At 47.0% G+C, this 22,472-nt stretch overlaps 1 protein-coding gene across 1 annotated transcript; it reads left to right on the plus strand.

Moving 5' to 3' along the window:
- The first annotated feature begins 747 nt into the window (after positions 1-747).
- Positions 748-22,172, plus strand: IGSF22 (immunoglobulin superfamily member 22). Its single transcript, XM_021005524.2, is given in 25 exon segments — positions 748-891; positions 1,851-1,979; positions 2,628-2,764; positions 3,247-3,346; positions 3,568-3,607; positions 3,798-3,972; positions 4,672-4,806; positions 5,672-5,834; positions 7,167-7,439; positions 8,355-8,639; positions 8,954-9,078; positions 9,174-9,315; positions 9,626-9,878; positions 9,880-9,911; positions 10,443-10,745; positions 11,049-11,222; positions 11,521-11,649; positions 12,134-12,379; positions 12,382-12,429; positions 18,695-18,783; positions 19,037-19,229; positions 20,262-20,561; positions 21,060-21,192; positions 21,194-21,381; positions 21,978-22,172. Coding segments are annotated over 25 exon segments (3,978 nt in total). The 5' UTR covers positions 748-776; the 3' UTR covers positions 22,049-22,172.
- Positions 22,173-22,472: the final 300 nt, after the last annotated feature.

Below are 22,472 nucleotides of genomic sequence, written 5' to 3' on the forward strand. Positions count from 1 at the left end.
CAATAGGACAAATGATTTTCTCTTCCTTTTGCCAAAGCCCAATGTGCCTCCCATAGGTTGCCATCTTCCACTAAGTCATTTGGGCCAAGGAAAGACACCTGCACCCCATTTCCATTTGCCTGTTTCCCATCCTTCTCCTTGGCAACTGGGCCAGGCCATGCCCATTTCCCCAGGGCTTCTCTAACCCTCTCCTATCTCCAAAGAGAAGAAGAGAAACAGCCAACTGCCCCCAGCCTCTCCTGCATCTTCTCTCTGGCAAGATTTGTATCCCCACTAAAATGCTATAATTGGGCAGCTCAGAGCTCCTGCCAAGTCTTACTCTGAGCAAGGGGGGAGGTCCTGCATCAGAAAAAAAGAACTAGGGTAGGACCAGCCCTGGCTTTCCTGATCTGGCCACTGGTTCTTCCCTTTCAATCTTTTTTTTTTTTTTGCTAGGCAGTGGGTTAAGCGACTTGCCATGGTCACAGCTAGTAATTGTTAGGTGTTATGTGTCTGAGGCCAGATTTGAACTCAGGTCCTCCTGACTTCAGGGCCGGTGCTCTATCCACTGCGCCACCTAGCTGCCCCTGACCACTGGTTCTTAACACAAGCAACTGACTGCCACATATCCATTCCCCTATCATGCCTCCCCTACCCATTTTCTCCATATTTCCATACCCTCACCCCACTTTTTCAATTATGCTCTTTTATTTTTCCATTTGGGTTCCCTTCTTATCTCTCCATCTCCAAATCTAACCATCCCCCCTTGTTCCCACAGGGCTATACTCCTTGTTACCATGACGACAACAATCTACCGGCAGCAGATGGTGAAGGAACATGTATCCATGGAGTTCTCCAGCTCCACCACTACCAGTGTACAGACATTCTCTCACACCACTCAGGTCATGGGAGGCAACAACAGATTCCTAGTAGTAACCTTTCTTACATTAGAACCGGAGAAATTGAATGTTCTCAAGAAGATCCCTCAAGAGGGCCAAAGATACCAAACCCTGTTTCCATCTACCCTTAATTAATCCCCTCAAAAGCCAACCCTTTCCTCCAGGGCTGCTCTTTCTAGAAAATAATGACTAGTGGGATTTTAGTCATGATTTCCCTTTGTATTGTAATTGGGGTCAAAGCAACAGGAGTCATAGTCCAAAGGAATGAAGTTCTAATGGTGGAATCTTGATGCAGGGATGTGCTGGTAAATGTTTAACAACCAACTCTCTAGGGAAGAAAATGTACACATACTTTTAAGTTTTTAATTAAGTTATTAATATTTTCTCCATCACTTTCTTACCCTAGGCAATTAACAAAACAATAAACCAATCCCTGACTTGCATTATTTACTAATTTCCAAGGTGTAAATGATCATATTGAAAGTTTAACAGTCAGCTCTGGAGCTGGCTCCTGCATACCCCTGAGAGGCACCAGGAGTGGGAAGAGGGTTGCTTTGGGTAGGAAGGTCTTTCTGAAGCTTCTTACCTTCCACTGAGCCACTCTACCCCACCTCTGCCCCCCCTTATTCTGGGTACGGATACCTCCCAGAATGGAGGGAAATCCTGGTGCTGCTTCTGAAAATGAGGTAAGAAGCAGCATAAATAAATCATTAATCAGACTGGAAACATGCACAGAAAATGACCCAAAAGGAAATCAAGGAACACAACTTGGGACCCTGTGCTCCAAGGGATGACTAAGTAATGAGCTTACAGCTCTAGACAGGCCTTTTAGGGGCCCAAAGTCCCATCCATCATCTACCTCCAACAGGCCCAGCGTGCGTGCGCGCGCACACACACACACACACACACACACACACACACACTCGCACACACCCCTCCCTCCCTGACTGACCTTCATCCTTCCTCCCACAGAGGAGATATCTCGGAAGTCTTCCAGCCACGTAGAATTCTTTAGTTTGGTTACACGAAGCTCGGAAATCCCAGCAGGTGAAAGCGTCCCTGAGTTAGTGGAGAAGCCAACCCCTGTCACTTCACCAGAGGGTGAGCCCTTCCCCTTCCCTCTCTGGGGGTCATTTAGATGGTCTCTGCCTCCCTGGGACTGGCCCCCATATCAGTCTTACCCTGTGCATAGGCACTTTAGCAGGATCTCAGCTCAGTCTGAGAAGACAATTTGGGCTCAGGGAGGTACGATTCTCTGGGAATTCAGTCCAATTCACCAAGCATTTATTAAATACTTACCCTGTGCTAGCCGCTGAGGTGGCAAAAACAGATATGACATTGACCCTGCTATCAGGAGGCTCACAATGAGACAGGTTGGGATGGTGGGAAGAGGGACGAGACGAGTACCCAAGTAACTATGCTATATGAGAGAGTGATGTGTCCCAAACTGAATTCTTTGTCTTCTCCATAGCGAGAGGGCTTCCAAAAGCCCTCTAAGAAACAAGGTGGAGTATTGAAGTGCATCAGAGCAAACTATGGCCATGCATCATGGTGGAGTGGAAATAACACTTAATTTGGAGTCAGAGGACCTTGGTTTGAATCCCAGCTCCCCCACTTTCTACCTATGTGACTTTCAGAAAGTCATTAAAACCTCTCTCTGGGGCCTCAGTTCATTCATTATTTTTAAAGAGGGGTTGGATTAGAGAGACTCTAATTTCTCTTCCGACTCCGAACCTGTGCTTCCCCTAGGTGACAAGGCTGTATTCCGGGCCCGAGTACAGGGCAACCCAAAGCCCAGTGTCCCCTGGAAGAGGGAGAGTGGTATCCCCATCAAGGAAAGTGCCAAAATATTCTATGACAGCATGAACAAGGAGCATGTGCTAAAGGTACAGGCAGACCCCTACCCTCCCAAGAATTTAAATGTTACTGACCCAAGGGCAGCCAGGTAGTAAAGTAGACTGAACCTGGTAGATAGAACCCAGGGGCCTGGAGTCAGGAAGACTTGAGTTCAAATACAGCATGAGAGATTTACATTCTGTGTGACCCTCGGTAAGTCATGTCACCTCTGCCTGCCTCAGTTTTCTCATCTGTAAAATGGAGATCATATTAGCACCTACTTCCTAGGGTTGTTATGAGGCTCAAATAAGATAAGATTTGTAAAGTGCTTAACACAGTGCTTGGCACATAGCACTATATAAAAGTTATTATGATGATGATGGGAAGAAGGGAGGAGGGAAGGAGACATACCTGGTAAACGCCGTAGCTTGAGTCCAGTGGATTCCTTTCCCTCTCAGCATTCATTCACTCACTGACCAGCCCTCCACACACATTCACACATACCGATTTCTCCCCTCTGCTTCCTATCTAGTTAGAGCCACTAACCTCAGATGACTCAGACAACTATAAGTGCACTGCAACCAAGGAGCATGCTGATGCCATCTGTACCATGTTGCTGACGGTGACTGAGAGTGAGTTACATACTGTCTTTATCATTAGGTAACCACAATCTCTATTAGGGAGATGATCTGTCCTACCCTCATTAGTGGGTGTGATGGGTCATGAGTGTCATGAGTCCCCACACCCTCATTAACGGGGTCATACCAGCCTTTCCTCTTTTAGGGGAGGGGAGGAAGAGGTCATACATACCCAGCCTTCATTGTACTTACTGAGTCTTTCTCTTGGTTCCCAGGCCAAGAAAAGATGGATTTCAAGAAGATGATGAAAAAGAGGTGAGACCCAGACCCCTCTTAGACTGCCCTCCTCCATGAATGTTATTTCAGTGTAGGACCCTTTGGGCTAGAGTCCCCCTTGTCTCCTCCAGAAAGAGCCAAGCTCACCTGGATCCCAGGGCAGGGAAGAGAAGGAAGGAGTGGGTTGTTAAGATTCAGAAGGGACTAAACTAGTCCTGGCCACACTCAGGGCATCCTCTGCTCCCAAGAAGAAGCAGAAGGTGACAGATGAGAAGGAGATGCTGGAGATCTTGTCCAAGGTGCCTAAGAAGGACTTTGAGAAGGTCTGCATGGAATATGGCTTCATGGACTTCCAAGGATTGCTCAAGAAGCTCAAGGAGATGAAAAAGAAGGTGGAGGTGGAGGTCACTATGGAAGGCCCGAGGGCCAGGGAGTAAAAGAGCTAGATGGAGTGGGGACACCCAGGAGGCAGGGAGGTAGGGGAGGATAGGTGGGGTGCTGGGACCCATACACAGCTCATGATGGTGACACTTGGATATGAGGATTCCCTCACTCCTAGAGAGAGGGGTTGGGGGGACACCTCAAATTATAGGCATCACCACAGCCCATGGGAAGAGCTGCAAACCTTGCAGAAGGTTTGAATTATTTGATGATAGTTGAGAATAGATTCCTTGCACAGAGTAATTTAGTCTCCTTTTGCTTACTCTAGTCAGTTGGCAGTGGGGGCGGGCACAGAGGAAAGATGGAATATTACTATAGCATGAGCGTGGGAACATCAGAATCTGGTTCTTCATCATAATAGCTCGAATTTATGTAGTATTTCTAGGTTTGCAAAGTGCTTCACAAATATTTTCTCATGTGACCCTCACAATAACCCAGGGAGGTAGGTGCTATCATTATCCTCATTTTACAGATGAGGAAACTGAGGCAGGAAGAGGTGAAGTGACTTGCTCAGGGTCACACAGCTAGTATGTGTCTGACTCCAAGTCCCTTGCTCACCCAGAACAATAAAGGGAAGTTTCCAGGAGCTATACACAGGGCAGGGATGTCCTTGGAAAGCTAAGTGGCCCCATCTTGCCTATTTTATCCTTGAAAACTCTTAGGCCATCCGGATCATAAAGCCCCTGGAGGATGTGGAGGCCAAAGTGGATAGTACGGCGACCTTTGACTGCATATTGGAATTGAAGGACCCCAATATAAAGATGATTTGGATCAAGGTTTACCTCACTCCAGAGAACGTAATTATATTGTTCGATCTTCCCCTTCCCCTGAGTCAGCACCACCACTTTGAGGGTCTCTTCTATCTTATGGCCACTATCAAACAGTGGTCTGTGTGCTCTACCCTTCCCCTTTAAGGATCTATCCCTTCTGAACCGTATCTCTGATGTCATTGATCTAGGAAGCCCCACCACCACTAATGCAGATGGGCACCAGCTCTGCCCCTTGTAGGCTTAGAGAGTTTCTTTGGGGCACCAAGAGATTACTGGATTTGCCCAGGGTCACAGCCAGTATGTGTTAGAGATGGGATTTAAACCCAGGTCTTCTCGACTCTGAGCCTGGCTCTCTGGTCACTATGATCTCTATACCTTCTTTCTGGGAAGAAGGGATCTGATAGACTTCTTCACTCTAAGGCAAAAAGGGATTTCAGATGTATCCCTCTAAGGGGAAGTGGCATTGTAAATGAGGACACATGGAGGGAACAATGTTTAACCTAAAGGAATGAAACTCAAATGGAGGAATTTCAGGCTGTTCACACGATCTTGGTGGGGGGGAGGGTACTGTATGCTAGGGATGCTTCCTAGACCCTGTTTATGACTGTGTCTTCCAAAGGCCCTTCAAGACACATTCCCTGTGGTTAAGTATCCTGGGGAGACATGTCAGGGTTTTCCCTTCTTTAACCTTTCTGACTCCTCCCTTCCCCCTTTCCAGACCAATAAGGAGCAGGGAGACAAGACCAGAATAAGTCACATCCAAATAAACTCATTTGATGGGCCAGTTCCCCATCAGACCAACCCACCAGCCTTGGGTGTGCATCTAGGGTGGGATAGGGGCATCCAAAGAGGGTCTTGAGCTTCTGCCATTTCCTCCTACCCCACTCTGTAGGGAATGGAGCCTCTGAGGATCCAGTACTCCCTGGGCAAGTATGACGTGAAGCAGGTGGGTACCAAGTACATGCTGATTATCTCCAACGTGAACATGAATGATGCCGGTATCTACACACTAGCTGTGGGTGACAAGCGGCTGAGCGCAGAACTCATTGTTCTGGGTATGAAGGGTCAGAAAGAAGGGGAGAATGAGGTCCCCTTGGTGGGGAGAGAGAAAAGAGAAGGAGAAGACAAGGAAGGAAGGGGAGACGAGTATAGAGTGGGGGAAAGTCACCCACACTCTGAATATGAGGGAGAGACACTCAGCTATGCTGGGTACAATTTGGAAAGGAAAACTGATCAGGGAGAGTGAGGAAATCAAAAGGTGGGAGGGGCATTGTTTAACTTTTCTTCTCTTATATTCTCCTCCTTCCCCCTTGTTCCTTGGGACCCTTACATCAAACGTGGAGCCTAGATGTATCCTGGCTGCATGATGGATCCTTTCGTAGGCTTAGAGTTGTTCTTTGGTTTAATTTTCTCTGACCTCACCCAGCAAGGCTGAGTCCCCCCTTCTTTCATTTTACTCCTTCCTTTCCCCTTTCCCAAACCAATAGAGAGGGGGAAGAGGAAATCAGAGTAACTGAGGTCCTGTACACTGAGCTTAAGTCAGGAAGGCTTGAATTCTAGCCACACCTCAGACATTTACTTAGCTCAGTGATTCTGAGCAAGTCATTTACTCTCTCTGGTCCTCAGTTTCCTCATCTGTAAAAATGAGGAGGTTGGATCCAATGTCCTTTAAGGTCCCTTCCAGCTCTAAATTTATGACCCTATGATCCTGTATCCGATTAGACCCCACCTTAGGGTGCTGGTGGACATTCCTAGCCAGAAAAGACCCTATCTCTAAGGGTATGATATGTATCATGCATGCAGAAAAATGCCCCAGCGCCACCTTTAGAGTAAGAACCAGGAGGACCAGAAAAGAGAAAAACATAACAAGAAAAATATCTTTCCTTTCTACTGTCCCCTCCCAATGTTTGCCCAATTAAAGAATGACTTTGTTTTTTAACTCAAAAGTCTATGGCAGATAGATTTAGAATCTATATCATACACTGTCTTCTTGAGTTCCACTTAGACCTCAAACTCTTGAAGAAAGAGGGGTTGCCATTGTGAGTCAGAGTTATTATTTCTCACGTTTAATTGGTTCGGGGCCCAGTGGCCTGTGAGTGATGAGAGAAGCTGTCCCAGAGGCAGGAATTGATCACTAGGTGGCGCTCCTGCGGTATGAATTTCTTAAGCAGGCACCAACAAATGTTTTCTTATAGCAGCTAGTGGGGGAGGGACCTGGGATGTAGCTGGAAGTCAGTCCCACTCCTGCCTGAGCTGTTTCCTTCAAGTGATAAAGAGTGTGGCTTGTAGAAGATGGGGGGAGTGGTTTGAAGATTCTACTAGGTGCTGTGACTACTGTCACTTCCTTCCCATGTGGCTGTTTGCCTGTGGCCCGCACGTCCCTCCAGATGAGCCTCTGAAGTTCGTTGGGGAGATGAAGCCAGTGAAGGTTACGGAGCGCCAGACAGCAGTGTTTGAGATCCGCCTGTCTAAGAAGGTGCCCGACTGTGCGTGGAAGTTCAGTGGGAAGGAGCTGAAGAGGGATGACAAATATGAGATCTCTGTGTCAGAAGATGGGCTGACCCACACGCTTAAGATCAAGGATGCAAGGCTCTCTGACAGTGGAGAATTCTCTGTTGAGGCTGGGGGACTGGTTCAGAAGGCCCTTCTTACCATTGACCGTGAGTGGCCAGAGTTATACACAGAAACTACATCACAGAATAGTCTCTTAAGGAAGGAGAGGCTGCTACTGTAATTCAGAGCTGATGTTTCTCATGATACTTAACATATCCAGTAGTCCAGTATGAGTTTTGAGAGAGGCTATCTAAAAGGGAAGAATCCAATTCTCTCTCTGTTCCGCCCCCCCCCAGTCTCCCCTGAGTACATGTGCATATCCCATGGGCTCACCTGGACACAGGTATTTGCCCTTAGGGGTATGCTAAGATATGTGGGCATATATGAAAACATCGATGACTGTCGTGGGCTCCTGAGTCCCAGACAGTGTTTATTTTTCGGCGGGTATGAGAGAGAGAAAGGTATACACGGACCAGGGGTAGCAAGTCTAGAACAAGCTCCGTTTATTGATCTGAGGGTTAGGGTTTTTATACCCCATTCGTGGGAACAGAACCCAGAGTGGAAAAAGCCAACTATCAACAATAATTTTTCTCATGGTAACAGTAACTGGGGGAAGTCCCCCCAGAGTCATCTCCTCACTTCCCGATTATCTTTCAAGGTTTGTTGAAAGTCCTTCTGTTCTCAAGGGAAAGACAGCACCTGGGAGGGGTTGGAGAGCCTATGTTCTGACCTAGGTGGCTCTTGGATAACTGACAGGCAACAGGAAAAACCTGCCTGGCCTAAATCCTCAAACCCATCAACAGATGGTAGAATGATAAGAATCTGTACACACGGGATAGTGAGAAAGGATACAGGTATATAGAGACACACATGAATGCAAGATGCATGGACTAGCATGTACACAGGCACTTGCCCCCCAGACCTCTGAGGCTAGAGAGGTAGTTTCAAGGAACTCTCCAAAGCAAGCTGTTGGGGCATGAGGGAAGGAAGGGAAGGCCCAGTGGGTGTCTCTGGTATTGCAGGCATTCCCATCAAGTTCGCGAACACCCTGAAGAATGTTCGGGTAAAGGAAAGGAGCCAGGCCTGCCTAGAATGTGAACTGACATCCAAAGATGTGACCTTGAAATGGAAGAAGGATGGGAAGCTGCTAACGTGTGGGGCTAAGTACAGCATGAGCCATGAAGGCAAGAGGGCAAAGCTCGTGATTGAGGATGCACAGCTCAGTGATGGAGGCGAGTACACCGTGGTGGCGATGCAGGATGGGGACCCCACAGAATACTGTAGCACTGCCATTGTGACAGTAGAGGGTATGGCTCTTTAATCCTCTGTCGATCCCCACCAACTCTCCAATCACTCTATTAACCTCCTAATGACTCTGTTGACCAATCCATACTGACTCTGCTGCCGATCATACTACTACCATACACTAAGACCCAACCATCTATCCCACATGAAATATCCTATACTCATTATCCTTTACCAACCCTCCTCTTACTTAACATGTGCACATAGCTATAGTCATGCCTGTCCCTGCTGACCACCCAGATACTACTGGCTCCCTCTGCTCCTATCTACCTCCCTCCTCCCCTCTCAAAAAAAAAAAGACCCTTGTTGTTCTCAGAACGTTTGGCCACCGTGAAGAGTGGGATGTCAGATGTACATGCAGCCACGGGGACTCCAGCAGAACTGTGTGTGGTGCTGAATGATGAGAAAGTGGAAGGAGTTTGGCTGAAGGATGGCAAAGAGGTAGAAAACGGGACTGAAGTAGGGTGAAGACAAGAGGGCAGGGGTCAGTTTGAGGACTTCCGAAAGGCCTTGATACCCTCTCCCATCATCTCCAGATCACAGACTTGAGTGGAGTGCAGATTGTGAAGCAAGGAGCAGTCCACAAACTTATCTTCCCCAACACGGGCCCAGAACATGAGGGCAAGTACACATTCCGGGCCAAAGGTGCTGAGAGTGAGGCTTCTGTCTTCATCGCAGGTACTGTCCTCCATCCCTATATCAGCTCCCTTTTCCTGAAAGGAAACATTCACCAAAGTATCCTGGAAGGCAAAGTTGAGAATTTCTCTGTAGCCTGTCCCTCAATTCCATCACTGAACAAATACTTCACCCTTCTCTCCCATCCCCCCTCCAGATGAGAAGCATCCAATCTGCCTTTAAGGGTGATACATGGTGATGAGTAACACTGACCTCTTTCTCTAGGGGGCACAGGCAGCACTCACACTTCCCTCTGATAGTGAAGTTGGATCTGCCCCCATATGGTAAGTGTTGACACCATTCTCTCCTCTAGACGCCCCTACAATTGACCCATCAGTGCTGGAGGCACTGGCTTCACATCCTATTACCGTGAAGGTTGGCCAAACAGCCAACATCAAGGTTTCGTTCTGGGCCAAGCCATTGCCCAAGGCAACAGGGTACAAGGATGGGGTAGAGGTGACCAAAGAGGAGCATGTGACCATGGAGTGGGGAGATGATCAGGCACTGCTGACGATTTCCACCTGTGTTCCTGAAGATAGTGGTGCTGTTCTTCTCAGGCTCAAGAATGGCCACAGCCACGTTGTACCTGAGCGTGCTTGGTGAGGCACCAGGGATGGGAGTGGGATAGGAGAAATGGGATCCCTTGCACAAGAGAACATTCAGTGAAGGGAGATAGGATGAGGCTAGGGCTTTTAAGTGTTAGCATCCCCTACACACACACACACACACACACACACACACACACACACACACACACACACACATTATGTCACTTGGGGGTCTTCTACTCCCTCCTATAGCACCCTGTCCTATGATACTAGCAGGTATCAGGATGGGAAGAGGAGTGGAATGGACTTCAAGAGGTCAGAAAGGAGGGGATCAGCAGAGTCAGAACTCCCAAAGTCTACAGTTTACCTTTTCCTGGGCAGATGAAAGATTTTAAGAATAAGAGTCAGAGTATATATCTGTACTCCAACTCTGATCCAGCTGTGGTGGTCACTCATGATCAGGGCCTTCTCTATAATGACAGAATCCTCCAGGGCCCCCTTTCTCCAAGGATATCAGTCTTAACCTTCTCTACTGCTTGGACTTCATGCCCATGGGTCCCATTTTCTTTGTGTTTTCCTCAGACCGGCCCAAGCCTCCTCAGGGTCGTGTGGAGTTCCTGGAACTCTCTGGCAACTGTGTCCATATGAAGTGGAAGGCCCCAAAGGACAACGGAGGTCAGCCAGTAACACATTTCATTATAGAACGAAGGGCAGTTGGGAAGAAATCTTGGATCAAGGCTGGGGAGGTCAGCGGTAAAGTGACCAACTTCTCCAGCAACAAAGTGGAGGAGGGGAAGGCTTATCAGTTCCGCATCCGAGCTGTTAACTCTGAGGGTGTGAGTGACCCACTGGAGACTGAAGAGGTCTTTGCAGGAAATCCCACTGGTAAGTGTGAGGACTCATCAGTTACTGTAGGGAATTGTTCAGAATTAGAGAACATAGGTTACTAAAGGACATTGGGCAATGAAAGGGTTTGTTGATCACTGGGAGAAAGATGAGTAGGCCATTTGGCTCTCCCAACAAGGAGAGTCCTAGACAACACTGATGGATTTAGGATTGGGTCAGCAGAATGGTAGGGTGGGAAGGTTGGAGATTTTCCTTTAAAGGAGAGATTCACACCGAATAGGTAATTATTCTCACTCCACCTTCACATTCCATATGACTTACCACTTCCTGTGGCTCTCGCAGAGCCCCCTGGCCTGTCCTCTCAGCCACAGGTTTCAGATGTGACCAAAGAAGCAGTGACCATCACATGGAGTCCACCAGTCCAAGAGGGTGGAGCCCTAGTACTTGGCTACATTGTAGAAAGAAGGAAGAAAGGGAGCAGTCTGTGGGTGCCAGTCAACAAGGATCCCATCCAGGGTGAGGGTGCTAAGAGGTTGTTAGGGGAGACCTCGTCTGGGTAGGCCCAGAAAACATATTCCTATTTCACTCCTATCAAACACCATTCTACACTGGATCTCGACGCCACTCCTTGTCCTCCACAGTCACTGGGTTCTGCTGGTTAGAGGCTGTACGTTTGGTTGGGCCACACTGTGTGGACTCTGCTTCTGTGGACTCTGTATTTGGTTCCCCCCCAGTTTCATACTTGTGCTACATAAGCTTTGTGTCTTATGTGGCTACCGTGATCTTCTGGTCTCTCTTTGGTCTGTTTTTCCAGACACCAAGTGCGAAGTGGATGGTGTCCTGGAGGACACTGAATGTGAGTTCCGGGTAACTGCAGTGAATCGAGCAGGACAAGGACAGCCAAGCTTGCCCTCCACGTCTGTGGTAGCCAAGGATCCTATCAGTGAGTCTAGGTTGAGGATGTCCTTGCCCTGTTCCCTCATAAACATGGGGGGAGGTGGATTTCTAGGGACTGTGTTGGTGCTATGTGGGATAAAGGCAGAAACATAGTTTCTTCTCTTGGGGAGACATAGTCCCTGCCCTCAGGGAGTTTCTGATCTAACAGGGAATAGGATGTAGACACAATGATTTAGAGGAGGAGGATGAAGTTTTTGAAAGTGGGCATTGGCAAGAGTTGAGAACAAGGATGTAGTGGACTGGACAAGGAATAAACATGGAGGCAGGTGGAGGAATGCCATGAGTATGGGACCTGAGTAGGGGTCTAGTAGGTGGTTGGCTTAGGGGACTTCAGTGGGAGTCACTTCATGCTTTGGGTAAAAGAGAAACATATGGATTGAATAAGTGGAGGTTTTGTTGGGAGTTGGGTAAGAGGTGAGGTGGAGGGTTGGCTACGATCCCTGAGTGAAGGGTGTCTGTGGTTGCCTCAGAGCCCCCTGGGCTGGTGCAGGGTTTACATGTGGCTGACTCCTCAAACTCCAGTATCTCCTTGACCTGGCGAGAGCCTATAGAGGGGGACCCTCCATCTGGCTACCTCTTTGAGATGAGGCCAGAGGACACAAAGGAATGGTCTAAGTGTATGAAGATCCCCATCTCAGGCACGTGCTACACTGTGGGGGGCCTGACAGAGCGGCAGAAATACTTCTTCCGCATCTGCGCTGTGAATGAAGGTGGCGTGAGGCACCTGTTGAGCTGGACAAGGGTGTCCGGGCCATGCCTCCACCAGGTAAGAGAACACAAGGAGCTCAAGTATCTAATTCACTCCCCCACTGGGCTTCCATCACCTTTCAGGGAACACTGGGACTCCCTGAGACAAAGGAAGAACATTATGTGGTCGGTCCTGGCCTGAGCTCCTACACGGGGCCAGCCTCCAGGGACAGGAGAGTGAAGGCTCATGCATGGCTCTATTCATCCTCCCCTGCTCCTCCCTATATAGCATCAAGAAACCAAACCTGCCATCTATAGCCTAGAGTGCTGTGGAAAGAAGCAAGTTGGGAGGGAAGAAATGGCTTCTCCTTTTGCTTGCTTAAATGTCTTTGAACAAAGAACCCTGATCTCACTGTTGGTGGGAATCACATGGGGTTATGGCTGCCCAATGCTGCATAGATAGGTTGGTGGGGACCTTGGGCTCTCTGAAGCTATACCAGTGGAATACTGATGTTACTGAGGTTGAGATGATCCCTGTGTGGGCATAAGTTCAGAATGCATACATGTGGCCAGAGGATCAGCCCAGCTAAGTTCAGAGGCTCATCACCAAAGGTTAGACACCACAGAGGAAGCTTTTTGGCCACAGCAGCTCATGAAACTGTCTCCTAAGACATGGAGGGAGGGGTTACGATCTAGATCTATGGATAAATATGGCATAAACCTATGTGGGACTTCTAGTGAACATTTCCCTACTGAGCAGGAGGTCCTCTGAATTATTGGTTTCTGAACTATGCATAATTCAATAATTCAACCCAAACAACAATTATTAAACTATTTTGCAGCATTAGATGCCTTTAGTGGAGGAAGGATTAAAAAGTTTAAAAAGACATTATCCTTGCCTTCATGGAGTTGTTGTTCAGTCATGTCCGATTCTTCATGACTCCATTTGGGGTTTTCTTGACAAAGATACTAGAGTGGTTTGCCATTTCCTTCTTCAGCTCATTTTCCAGATGAGGAAACTCAGGCAAACAGGGTAAAATGACTTGCCCAGGGTCACACAGCTAGTAAGTGTCTGAGGCTGGATTTGAACTCAGGTCTTCCTAACTCCAGACCCAGCGCTGTACCACCTAGCTGCCAGCCCACATGTAGCTCATTATCTAAATAGGAAAATGTCACTTATATACAAATAACTATGATCTAAAGTAATGTTTGATAAGTGCAATACAAAGCCAGTCAATCAATAGCATTTATTAAATGTCTGCCATGCCCAGGTACTATGGAGAAAATCAGAGATTACATTCTCGGTTCTCAAGAAGCTTACCATGTAACAAGGGACACAACACAAAAATAAGTGTGTCCAAATAACACACAGGACAAATTGGAGACAACCTCAGAGGGAAGTCACTAGCATTTAGGATAAGAAGGAAAGGCTTTGTGTAGAAGGTAGGATTTTAGCTGGGACTTGAAGGAAGCCAGGGAAGGCAGAAGGCTGAGAAGAAGAGGGAGAGAATTCCAGGTATGAGGGACAGGCAGTGAAAATGTCAAGTTGGGAGAGGAAGAGTCTTGTTCAAGGAACCAAAAGGAGGCCAGAATCACTAGATGGAAAATTATGTGGGGTGCAGGTGGGGAGGGTAAGATGTAAGAAAAGTGGAAAGGCAGGCAGGGGCCAGGTTATGAAGGGCATTGAACACCAAAGGGAGGATTTTATATTTGATCTTGGAGGTGATAAAGAGCCACTGGAGTTTATTGAATAGGGGTGTGACAAGGTCACACCCTCTGTTTAGGAAGGTCAACTTGACTAATAGCTGAGTACAGGATGGGCTCGAGTGGGGACAGACTTAAGACAGGGAGACCCACCAGTTGGCTATTACAATAGCACAGGCTGAGGTAATGAGAGCCTACGCCAGGATGGAGGCAGTGTCAGAGAAGAGAAAGGGGTGTATACAAGAGGTATTCTGAAGATAGAATCAACAATACTTGGCCACACATTAGATACAGGGATGAGAGAGAGTAAGGGGTTGATGATGACACCTAAGTTATAAAAGCCTCAGGGGACTAGGAAGATGGTGGTACCCTCAACAGTAATGAGGAAGTTCAGAAGAGGGAAGTGTTTGAGGGGGAAAATAACAAGTTCCATTTTGGACATGTTGAGTGTGAGATCTCTATGGGACATCTAGTTTGAAATGGCCAATAGGCAATTGAAGATCTAAGTCTGGAGTTTAGGAAAGAAGTTATGGCTGACTAAGTTTATTTGAGAATCATCAGCATGGAGCTATGCAAACAAAGCACAGAGAAGTATAAGCAAAGGCCTATGAAATATAGGCCATGATCCCCTGGGGGAAACAGGGAAGGTTTCCTGGAGGAAATGGTACTTGAGTAAAGTATTACAGGATGGATAAAAATCCTAACAAGCAAAGATGAGGAAGGAAGACCTTCTAGGCATAGCCTGATCAAAGGCCGTGAGGCAGGAAAGCACAGGGCACATTGGAAAAACTGAAAGTATTCAAATCCGGTTGATATATAGAGTATGTAAAAAGGAGTGATGCAAGATAAGCCTGGAAAGGTAGGTGGGGTCCAGATTAAGGAGGGTCTTAAATCCCAGGTACTGGAGCTTGAAGTAAAAGAGTCAATATGCAGGTGAAAAGGGGCCAGCTGACAGGGAGAAATTTTAAAATGGAGACAGGGATCTGTGGTAAAGTAGATAGAGAGCTAGCTCCTGAACTAGGAAGACCTGGGTTCAAGCCCTGCCTTTGACACATGCTGGCTGTGTGACCTGAGGGAGGTTCCTTAACATCTCAATACCCAATGAATCTCTTTAAGTTGTAGAGTAGGTAAAAGAAATTTCCCATATTAATAATATCACAAGTCCATGTCCAAAATGAAAATGAATGATTACTAGAAAATCGGTCTAAAATGGGATGATCAAGCAGAGCATAGATAGATTAACCTTATGAGGGAGTAAGGACACTATAACCTCATCCTCTGCAAAAGAAGAGAGAATAGGTTAGAAACTTTGAAGGATGGAGGAGAGTTGAAAGTGCTCCCAGAAGATGGCCTCAATCTTCTTAAGAAGAGAAAAGCCAAGGGGCAGCTAGGTGGTGCAATGGATAGACCACTGGCCTTGGAGTCAGGAGGACCTGAGTTCAAATCCAGCCTCAGACATTTGACACTTACTAGCTGTGTGACCCTGGGCAAGTCACTTAACCCCAACTGCCTAACCAAAAAGGAAAAAAAAAAAAGAAGTGGAAAGCCAAGTCTTCTGTTGTTAGTATGGGGTGTGAAGGTATAGTTGAGGGTAAGAAAAGGTTTGGAAAAGTTGCTATGGGGAGCCAATAAGAGCAGAGTAGAAGAATTGTTGAGCTCTTATGAGGGCCCAGCTGAAGTCTGTACCTTAGAGCCAAAACCAGATTAAAAAGTAACTGGTAAATATTTAACAAAATAAATAAAAATACACTAGGACATAGATAATGTTAGTATGTGGTCAATGTGAGGCTAACAGGGATCTTTGTGTACAGTTTAGTGCTCTCCCTTTTCTGTTTGAGCTTGACACTACTGTTGTGTGAAGGATTAAATCTGCTCAATTTTATTACTTTCTCAAACAATACTCAACAGCCCACAGCATAAGCAGAGATATAGGATGTTGAGGGTCACTCAAGAAGATGAACAGTTCAGGTATGGTAGGAAGTCAGAGGAATGAGGAATTCTAGAGCAATGGCTAGTAAGCCACGGAGATAAGTACCACAGAGTAGGGGTAGGGGTGGGGAATACACTAGGAACCTGAAGAAACATTAAGAGACCAGAGGTCCTAATGAAGGCAAAAGGCCAATTTATTATGGGCAGAAACAGAATGATAGGAGGTTGTGACTAGGAGGCAGAATTTTAAGGGTCAGGATCTTGAAGTCATTTTTATCAATGATTTGGATAAAGATTTAGAAGGTCTGTCAATCAGGTTTGCAGATAACAGGAAACTGGAAGAAACAGCTAACAGAAATAGCTAAGACACTGAATGACCAAGTCAGGACATAAAATCATCTTGACAAGCTGAACCTGACTCTAAGGAATCAACCAACCCAAATAAGATTAAATTTGATAGGGATAAATGTAAAGTCCTACATTTGGGTTCAAAAATTCAACTTCACAAATATAATGTCTCACTAGATAACAGTTCCCATGGGGGGAAAAAAATCTGGGGTTTTTAATTCAACATATGGTGATATGAATCAGCACTCTGAGAGGGCAGGCTAATTCTCTCCCAGGCTGTGTTAGAAGCGCAGTGTACAGAATGGAGGAGGTGACAGGCTGACTACACTGTACCGTGATGAGGACCATGTTTTAGGAAGGACAGTGACAAGGTAGAGCGCATCTAGAAAATATTGTCCAGGATGGCAAGAATACTGACCATCATGGTCGATATGGATCAGTGGACCCAACTGAGGAGACTCATGTGGTACATGTTAGGTGTTTTCAAGTATTTACAAGGGATTAGATATATTCTGCTTGGTCTAAAAGAAGAAATGGATGCCCAGGATTAAAACTGAGAAGAGAGAGATTTCAGCTGCACCTTCCTCACAATTAGAACTGACTCAAGAGTTAAACAGGCTGCCTTGGGATTTAGTGGCTTCCCCCTCACTTGAAGTCTTCAAGCAAAAGTTGAATGGTCACTTGCTGACAATGTTGTAGGGGGTATTTTTAGTCAGGTACAATCATGGTTTCCTCTCTTGTAACTGGGATTCTGTGATTATTGAAGTGGTCCGGTTCCAGGTGAGGTCTAGGGTGTGACTATGCTACCACATGGTTGAAGTGAGTTGGAAGAGGTCATTAGAGTTCAAGAGGTTAAGGAACTGTATGGTCAGGATGATAGAAGGGTTGTCAATATGAATAATGGCATTCCTAGCCATAACAGATAGTGACAGGGTGGAGAGGAAGATTGTGAAGTAGGTGCTAAAATTATTGAGAAAGGAACCCAGTGGTCAATAAATGAAAGTAACAGTGATGACATGATAAGTTTGCATTCATCTAAAAGGAGAAGGGGGTCATTCAGGGATGCATATTTTAAAAATGGATTGAAAACAGTAGTGGGACTTAAAGAGAATATCTACCTTTTCTTCTGTCCCTATGAGTTGGAGAGAGGTTTGAATTTTCCCTCTAATCAGGAAAATTGTAAGGGACAGAGGTTTTCTCTGAGGAAATCCAGGGTCTGCTTACAGAAAGGAGTTGGAAGGCATACTGATGGAAAAGTTCAAGGATGTTAAGGGGAATTTGCTGAGAATAGAACTGGAGTTTCACAGAGCATAGTGGAATGAGGGGAAACCCAAACTGTAATAAGCATGGGTTGGGCGAGAGTATGGCTGAACAGAACACAGGTAAGGATGTGGGAGAAGGCAGTGATATCGGGTGACTATGACTAGGGAACAATGTAATAGGAGGTAGATTGGCATGACATATCACCAGAATGGAAAGAGGACTGCACAGTCAGCAGAACCTAAACAGGAGAGGAAGCTGAAGAGACAACATACCCCCAAATTCTAAAGCAGTCATAGGGCATCGATATTTTGGAATGGCTGACCCAACATCTCATCCTCAGAGTGTTCTTTTGCCACTTCACCTTTACTAGACCCCTCCTAAGCTACCCCCATATCTCTACAGCTGCCACCAGTCTGTGCCTGGCTTCCGAAAGACTTCACCTCCCTTAGATTTTCACCCCCTCCTCAGCAATCCTTCTCAGTGCACCTGAGACAGAGGTGGGGGTTTTTTTTAAAGGATTCAACAGAGAGACAAACTGATAGAACATAGAAGTTTGGCCACCATATGCTGAGATATTTCAATCTAAGCACAGAAGCCAGCAGCCCCACTCTCATCTAACCAGCCTCTTACTTCTCTCCATCCCACCCCCAATGTGTCTAGGGGAAAAGACTCTCTCCCTGGCCTTCCCTCAACCCCAGGCCTTTCAGATTCTGAGGTGTCCCCTACTGGTCCATCCCATCAGCTTCCTGGCTTAGTGATTTAGTTTTCCATATTAGCAATGCTACAGATAGATTAATGAACATCAGCTTACATCTTTCCCTCAGGGCAGAGTTCACCTGAAGTCCCTCATGGGTTCACTGTCACCCATATAGTCACCTATATATAATAAACATATAGTCAAAAACGCATGTAGTTCAGTAGGCAAAAAAAAAAAGTCACTTCTGCACTCATCTTTTTCTTTTCACCTTTCCTCATTCCTCTCCTCTGTGTCTCTTTCCTCTGATTCTCACTCCTTCCTTCCATATGAACCCTCTACTTCTGTCTCTTATCCGCTCTCTTTTCTTTCTTCCCCTTCCCTTCTTATTCCAACTCCATTCCAGTGGCTTCCAGGTTTGATCTTAGTGCCCGGCTGAAGAGCCACATGGTGGTGCGGGCTGGGACAGCCCTGTGTATCCATGCCTCCTTCTATGTGAGTTCCTTGAAACCAGCCCCATTCCATGTATATAAGAAGAAAACCCTTCTCCCCAGCTGTGGCCATCACAGGCTCTCCTCCTCCCTGAGAACTCCCCTTAGAGGACATGTTCACCCCCCAACACCAAAGGTCCTGTGGGAATCAGGAATACAGATCAGCTGGAAATGACCAAGTGGTTTTAGGGAGAAAGGGAAGTTGCTGCCACAGGGTGAGGGTGATAACTCTAGTCTAATCTATGGTTCCCACCTAGGGCTCCCCTCCTCCCACTGTGATCTGGCAAAAGGATGGAATCCCCACCAAGGGCTGAGAAACCATCACCAAGGGCAAGAATCACTCCCAGTTCTTTATCAATAGCAGTAAGCGCTCAGACTCAGGCATTTACCACATCCTGCTCCGGAATGAGTATGGAGAGGCCCACTATGACATCCATGTTCGTGTGGCAGGTGTGGATTCAGCAGTGGGAGGGGAGTAGGTGGCCATCCACTTAGTACACTTTGAGGAAAAGCTTCCCTGCTCACTTCACTCTAGTAGTGTTCTGAGAGGGAATATAAAAGAGCTCTACTCTCAGAAACCTGGGTTCGAATCCTGTACCTGGCACTTACTAGCTATGGGACTATGGGCAACTCCATCTCTGAGTTTCTATTTTTTCATCTGTAAAGTGAGTATGACACATGTAGCATCCACCTCACAAGGCTGTCTGAAGTTCACATGAGATAATGTAATGTCAAGTGTTTTACAAACTTTAAGGTGGCATAGAAAAGTCAGTTATAATTATGCGTGAAATTTCCCCCTTAGAGATTCATTCTTTTCAGGTCTTGAAGGCTTTTGAGCTGCCAGTGAAAATGCACATACCTCTGGGAGGATGTCTCACGTTAAGGCTTTATTAGCTGATACCACAGTGGGAACTAGTTGTTTATTAAACTATTTCCAGCAGGTAGGACTCAGAGACAGAGGAGGTTCTAGAATGATAATCCTGAGATGGGATTCAGGAGATGCCTTGGGAAGTCAGTTACAATTTTGCTAAGAATCAGATCTTGGGGGAATGTAGGAAAGGCCAGCAACAGGGTAGGGTGGGCAGGAGAACATGAGCAGCAGCTGGATTGGGTCACTTGTCAGGCACAGACTATGCTAAGAATCCACAGTTGTGAGGGTCAGGAAGGCCTCGGAAGGGAAGCTAAATATGGAAAGGAGGGGGAAGTGAGTTCATTCATTTTAGGAGGGAATATGCTGGTAGAGGATGGGAATTGGGCAGAGGAGGTGGAAATTAAGATTGGGTAACAGGGCTGCAGAGGAGAAAAAGTTGTTTCCTCACCACTACCTCTGGAAGACAACAGAGAGGATTTTAGCCTAGACAAAGGAAGGACTTCCTAATGGGGACATGAACACACATAGAGGGAGGCTTAATGATTTCCAAAGTACCCCAACCGCCTGGTTGGGGCAGTTGCGGGGGAGCTGACCTAGGCCTGTGACTTCAGATTTCCCACGGCCACCAACAAACCTGAAGTTGTTTGAAGAAGTGCCAGACACAGTGATGCTGGGCTGGGATCACAGTCCAGATGTGAAGGAGGATGGTGAGGCGCACTATGTCATCATGAAGAGGGACGCCAGAACTGCCACCTGGCTCATGGCTGCTGATCGAGTCTTTAGCAACAAGTATGCTGTCACAGGGCTCCTGTCAGGGAGAAAATACTACTTCCGAGTCCTGGCCCGGAATGAGACTGGAGACAGTGACCCGCTTGACTCGAAGGATACCTGGCTGGTCAACAAGGATCAGAGTGAGTGTGGGCAGGGAACCCAGAAAGCACTAAAGAGATCAGGGAGGAAAATGCCAAACAACCCAGAGGGTAGGAAGAATGTTGCCGGGAGTGTGGACACTGTTGGGACACCTTGGGGAGCATGGAGAATATTGCAGGTAGCACAGAGAAAACTGGGGAACCCTGAGGAGTGTGGGGAGCAGTGCCAATGGGATGGAGAATGGCAGAGAACCTCAAGGAGCGTGTGGACAATGGCAGGAACCCAGGGAGTTTGGAAAATATCAGAAAGCTTTAAGAGCATGAGTAGAACACAGAATGTATGAAGGGAAGGTTGAAAGCGCCTCAAGAACAGCCAAACCTTAAGGGCTGAGGAAATGCTGGAGAATTAAGACCTCAGAGAAATTAGGGAGTCCAAAGAATTCCACTTCCTCTCCAGTTCACTGGCTCCAGAAGTCCAGTGCTGTGACCCTCCAGGGTCCATGACTTTCTCTGGCTCCTTCAATCCTCTCTTCCCCCCAGTTGAAGACTTCAGTACCAAACTGCGTCCCTATCAGCACAAGGACTGGCGCCATGCACCTCGCTTCATCACCGTACTGAAACCCCATGCAGTGGTACGAGGACAAGACTGCACCATGAGCTACACTTTTCTGGGGTCCTACAGTAACTCTGTACAAAGTGGATGTCAACATCACTGCCAACTCCAGGTTCTGGTACAATTCTACCAGTGGGGTTTGCACTATTGTCATCCCCACCTGCACCCTCAAAGACAGTGGTGATTATAGTGTGCTCATTGAAAATGAGCTGGGCAAGGACAAATGCAGCTGTACATTGACTGTCTATGGTGAGCAATAGTCCTAGGGAGGAAGGGGACTGTCTGTAGTGACCTGGTTAGATTGCGCCATACCTGAATTGGGAAAGGTTCTCCCAGTTAAGTAGGTCTACCCACACACAGGAATGTACATGCATCCTGCCTTGACATGACAGACAATGTTTGCTGACTTGTTCATGCTTTCCCCCCCCTTCTCCCTCCTTCCCCCTCTCTTCCCCTTCCTTCTCTCTTCTCCTCTCCCTCCCTTGTTTCCTCCCTTTCTTCCCCCCATTCTCTCGCTCACTCATACACATACACACACAGTGTCTCATATTGCTTGGGTATACATCCCCACACCCTGATGTTCTTGGAGATCCAGGAAGGGCTTGGGCCCCATATAACCACTCAGGATAGGTCACTCATGAGGTAAAACTTAGGGTCCCAGAAATAGGAAGCCCTAGTTTTCCTGCATAATCATTGTGGGGTTTGCAATGGCTGCGTCAGTCTCCCTGATGTTCAACCATCCTAGGACATTGCCCTTTTGGCCTGAAGGAGACAGGGGCTCTCAAAGATTAGGTGATTTGTCAGTAGTTATCCTGACTTAGCCGACACTACTCTTGGCCTTTCAGACAAAGATGACAAATCCATCCTGGCCTCTGTGACTGAGAGTCTACAGAAGAAATCAAAGCATCTCATGTGAGGCCCAGCCCAACTGCCATATTAGCCAGGATGATGAGTGTGGAGCTGGGAAGCCTGCCCCTTCAGTGGAAAACACCCACATATGACCCTGACCTTTGCTTAGGGTAATTCTGAAGCAATAAATAAACCACAGATCTCACCTCTTGCCTGATACTGAAGAAGTTCAGGGGAGGGAAAAACACTGAAGGCTTATTTAACCCCTGCCCTGTGCATCCCAGTCAGGAAAGCATGTGACCTTTGGGCTTGTCCTGGTGGCTGCCTCTTCTTCATCCAGAGTTCCATTATACTTGCAGCCCACACCTGAGGCTGTGGGGGATGGGACTGAATTAAACATACCCCTCCCCTGTCATCCTCTACCCAATTATCTATAAAGGGTCAGTTTTAAGTACTCGAATAGATAAAACCATGTCTCCCTACCCCCTAAA

This window comes from Phascolarctos cinereus, unplaced genomic scaffold (assembly GCF_003287225.1).
Source record: "Phascolarctos cinereus isolate Bilbo 61053 unplaced genomic scaffold, phaCin_HiC Scaffold_9;HRSCAF=440, whole genome shotgun sequence".
In the NCBI taxonomy this organism is placed as follows: Eukaryota; Metazoa; Chordata; class Mammalia; order Diprotodontia; family Phascolarctidae; genus Phascolarctos; species Phascolarctos cinereus.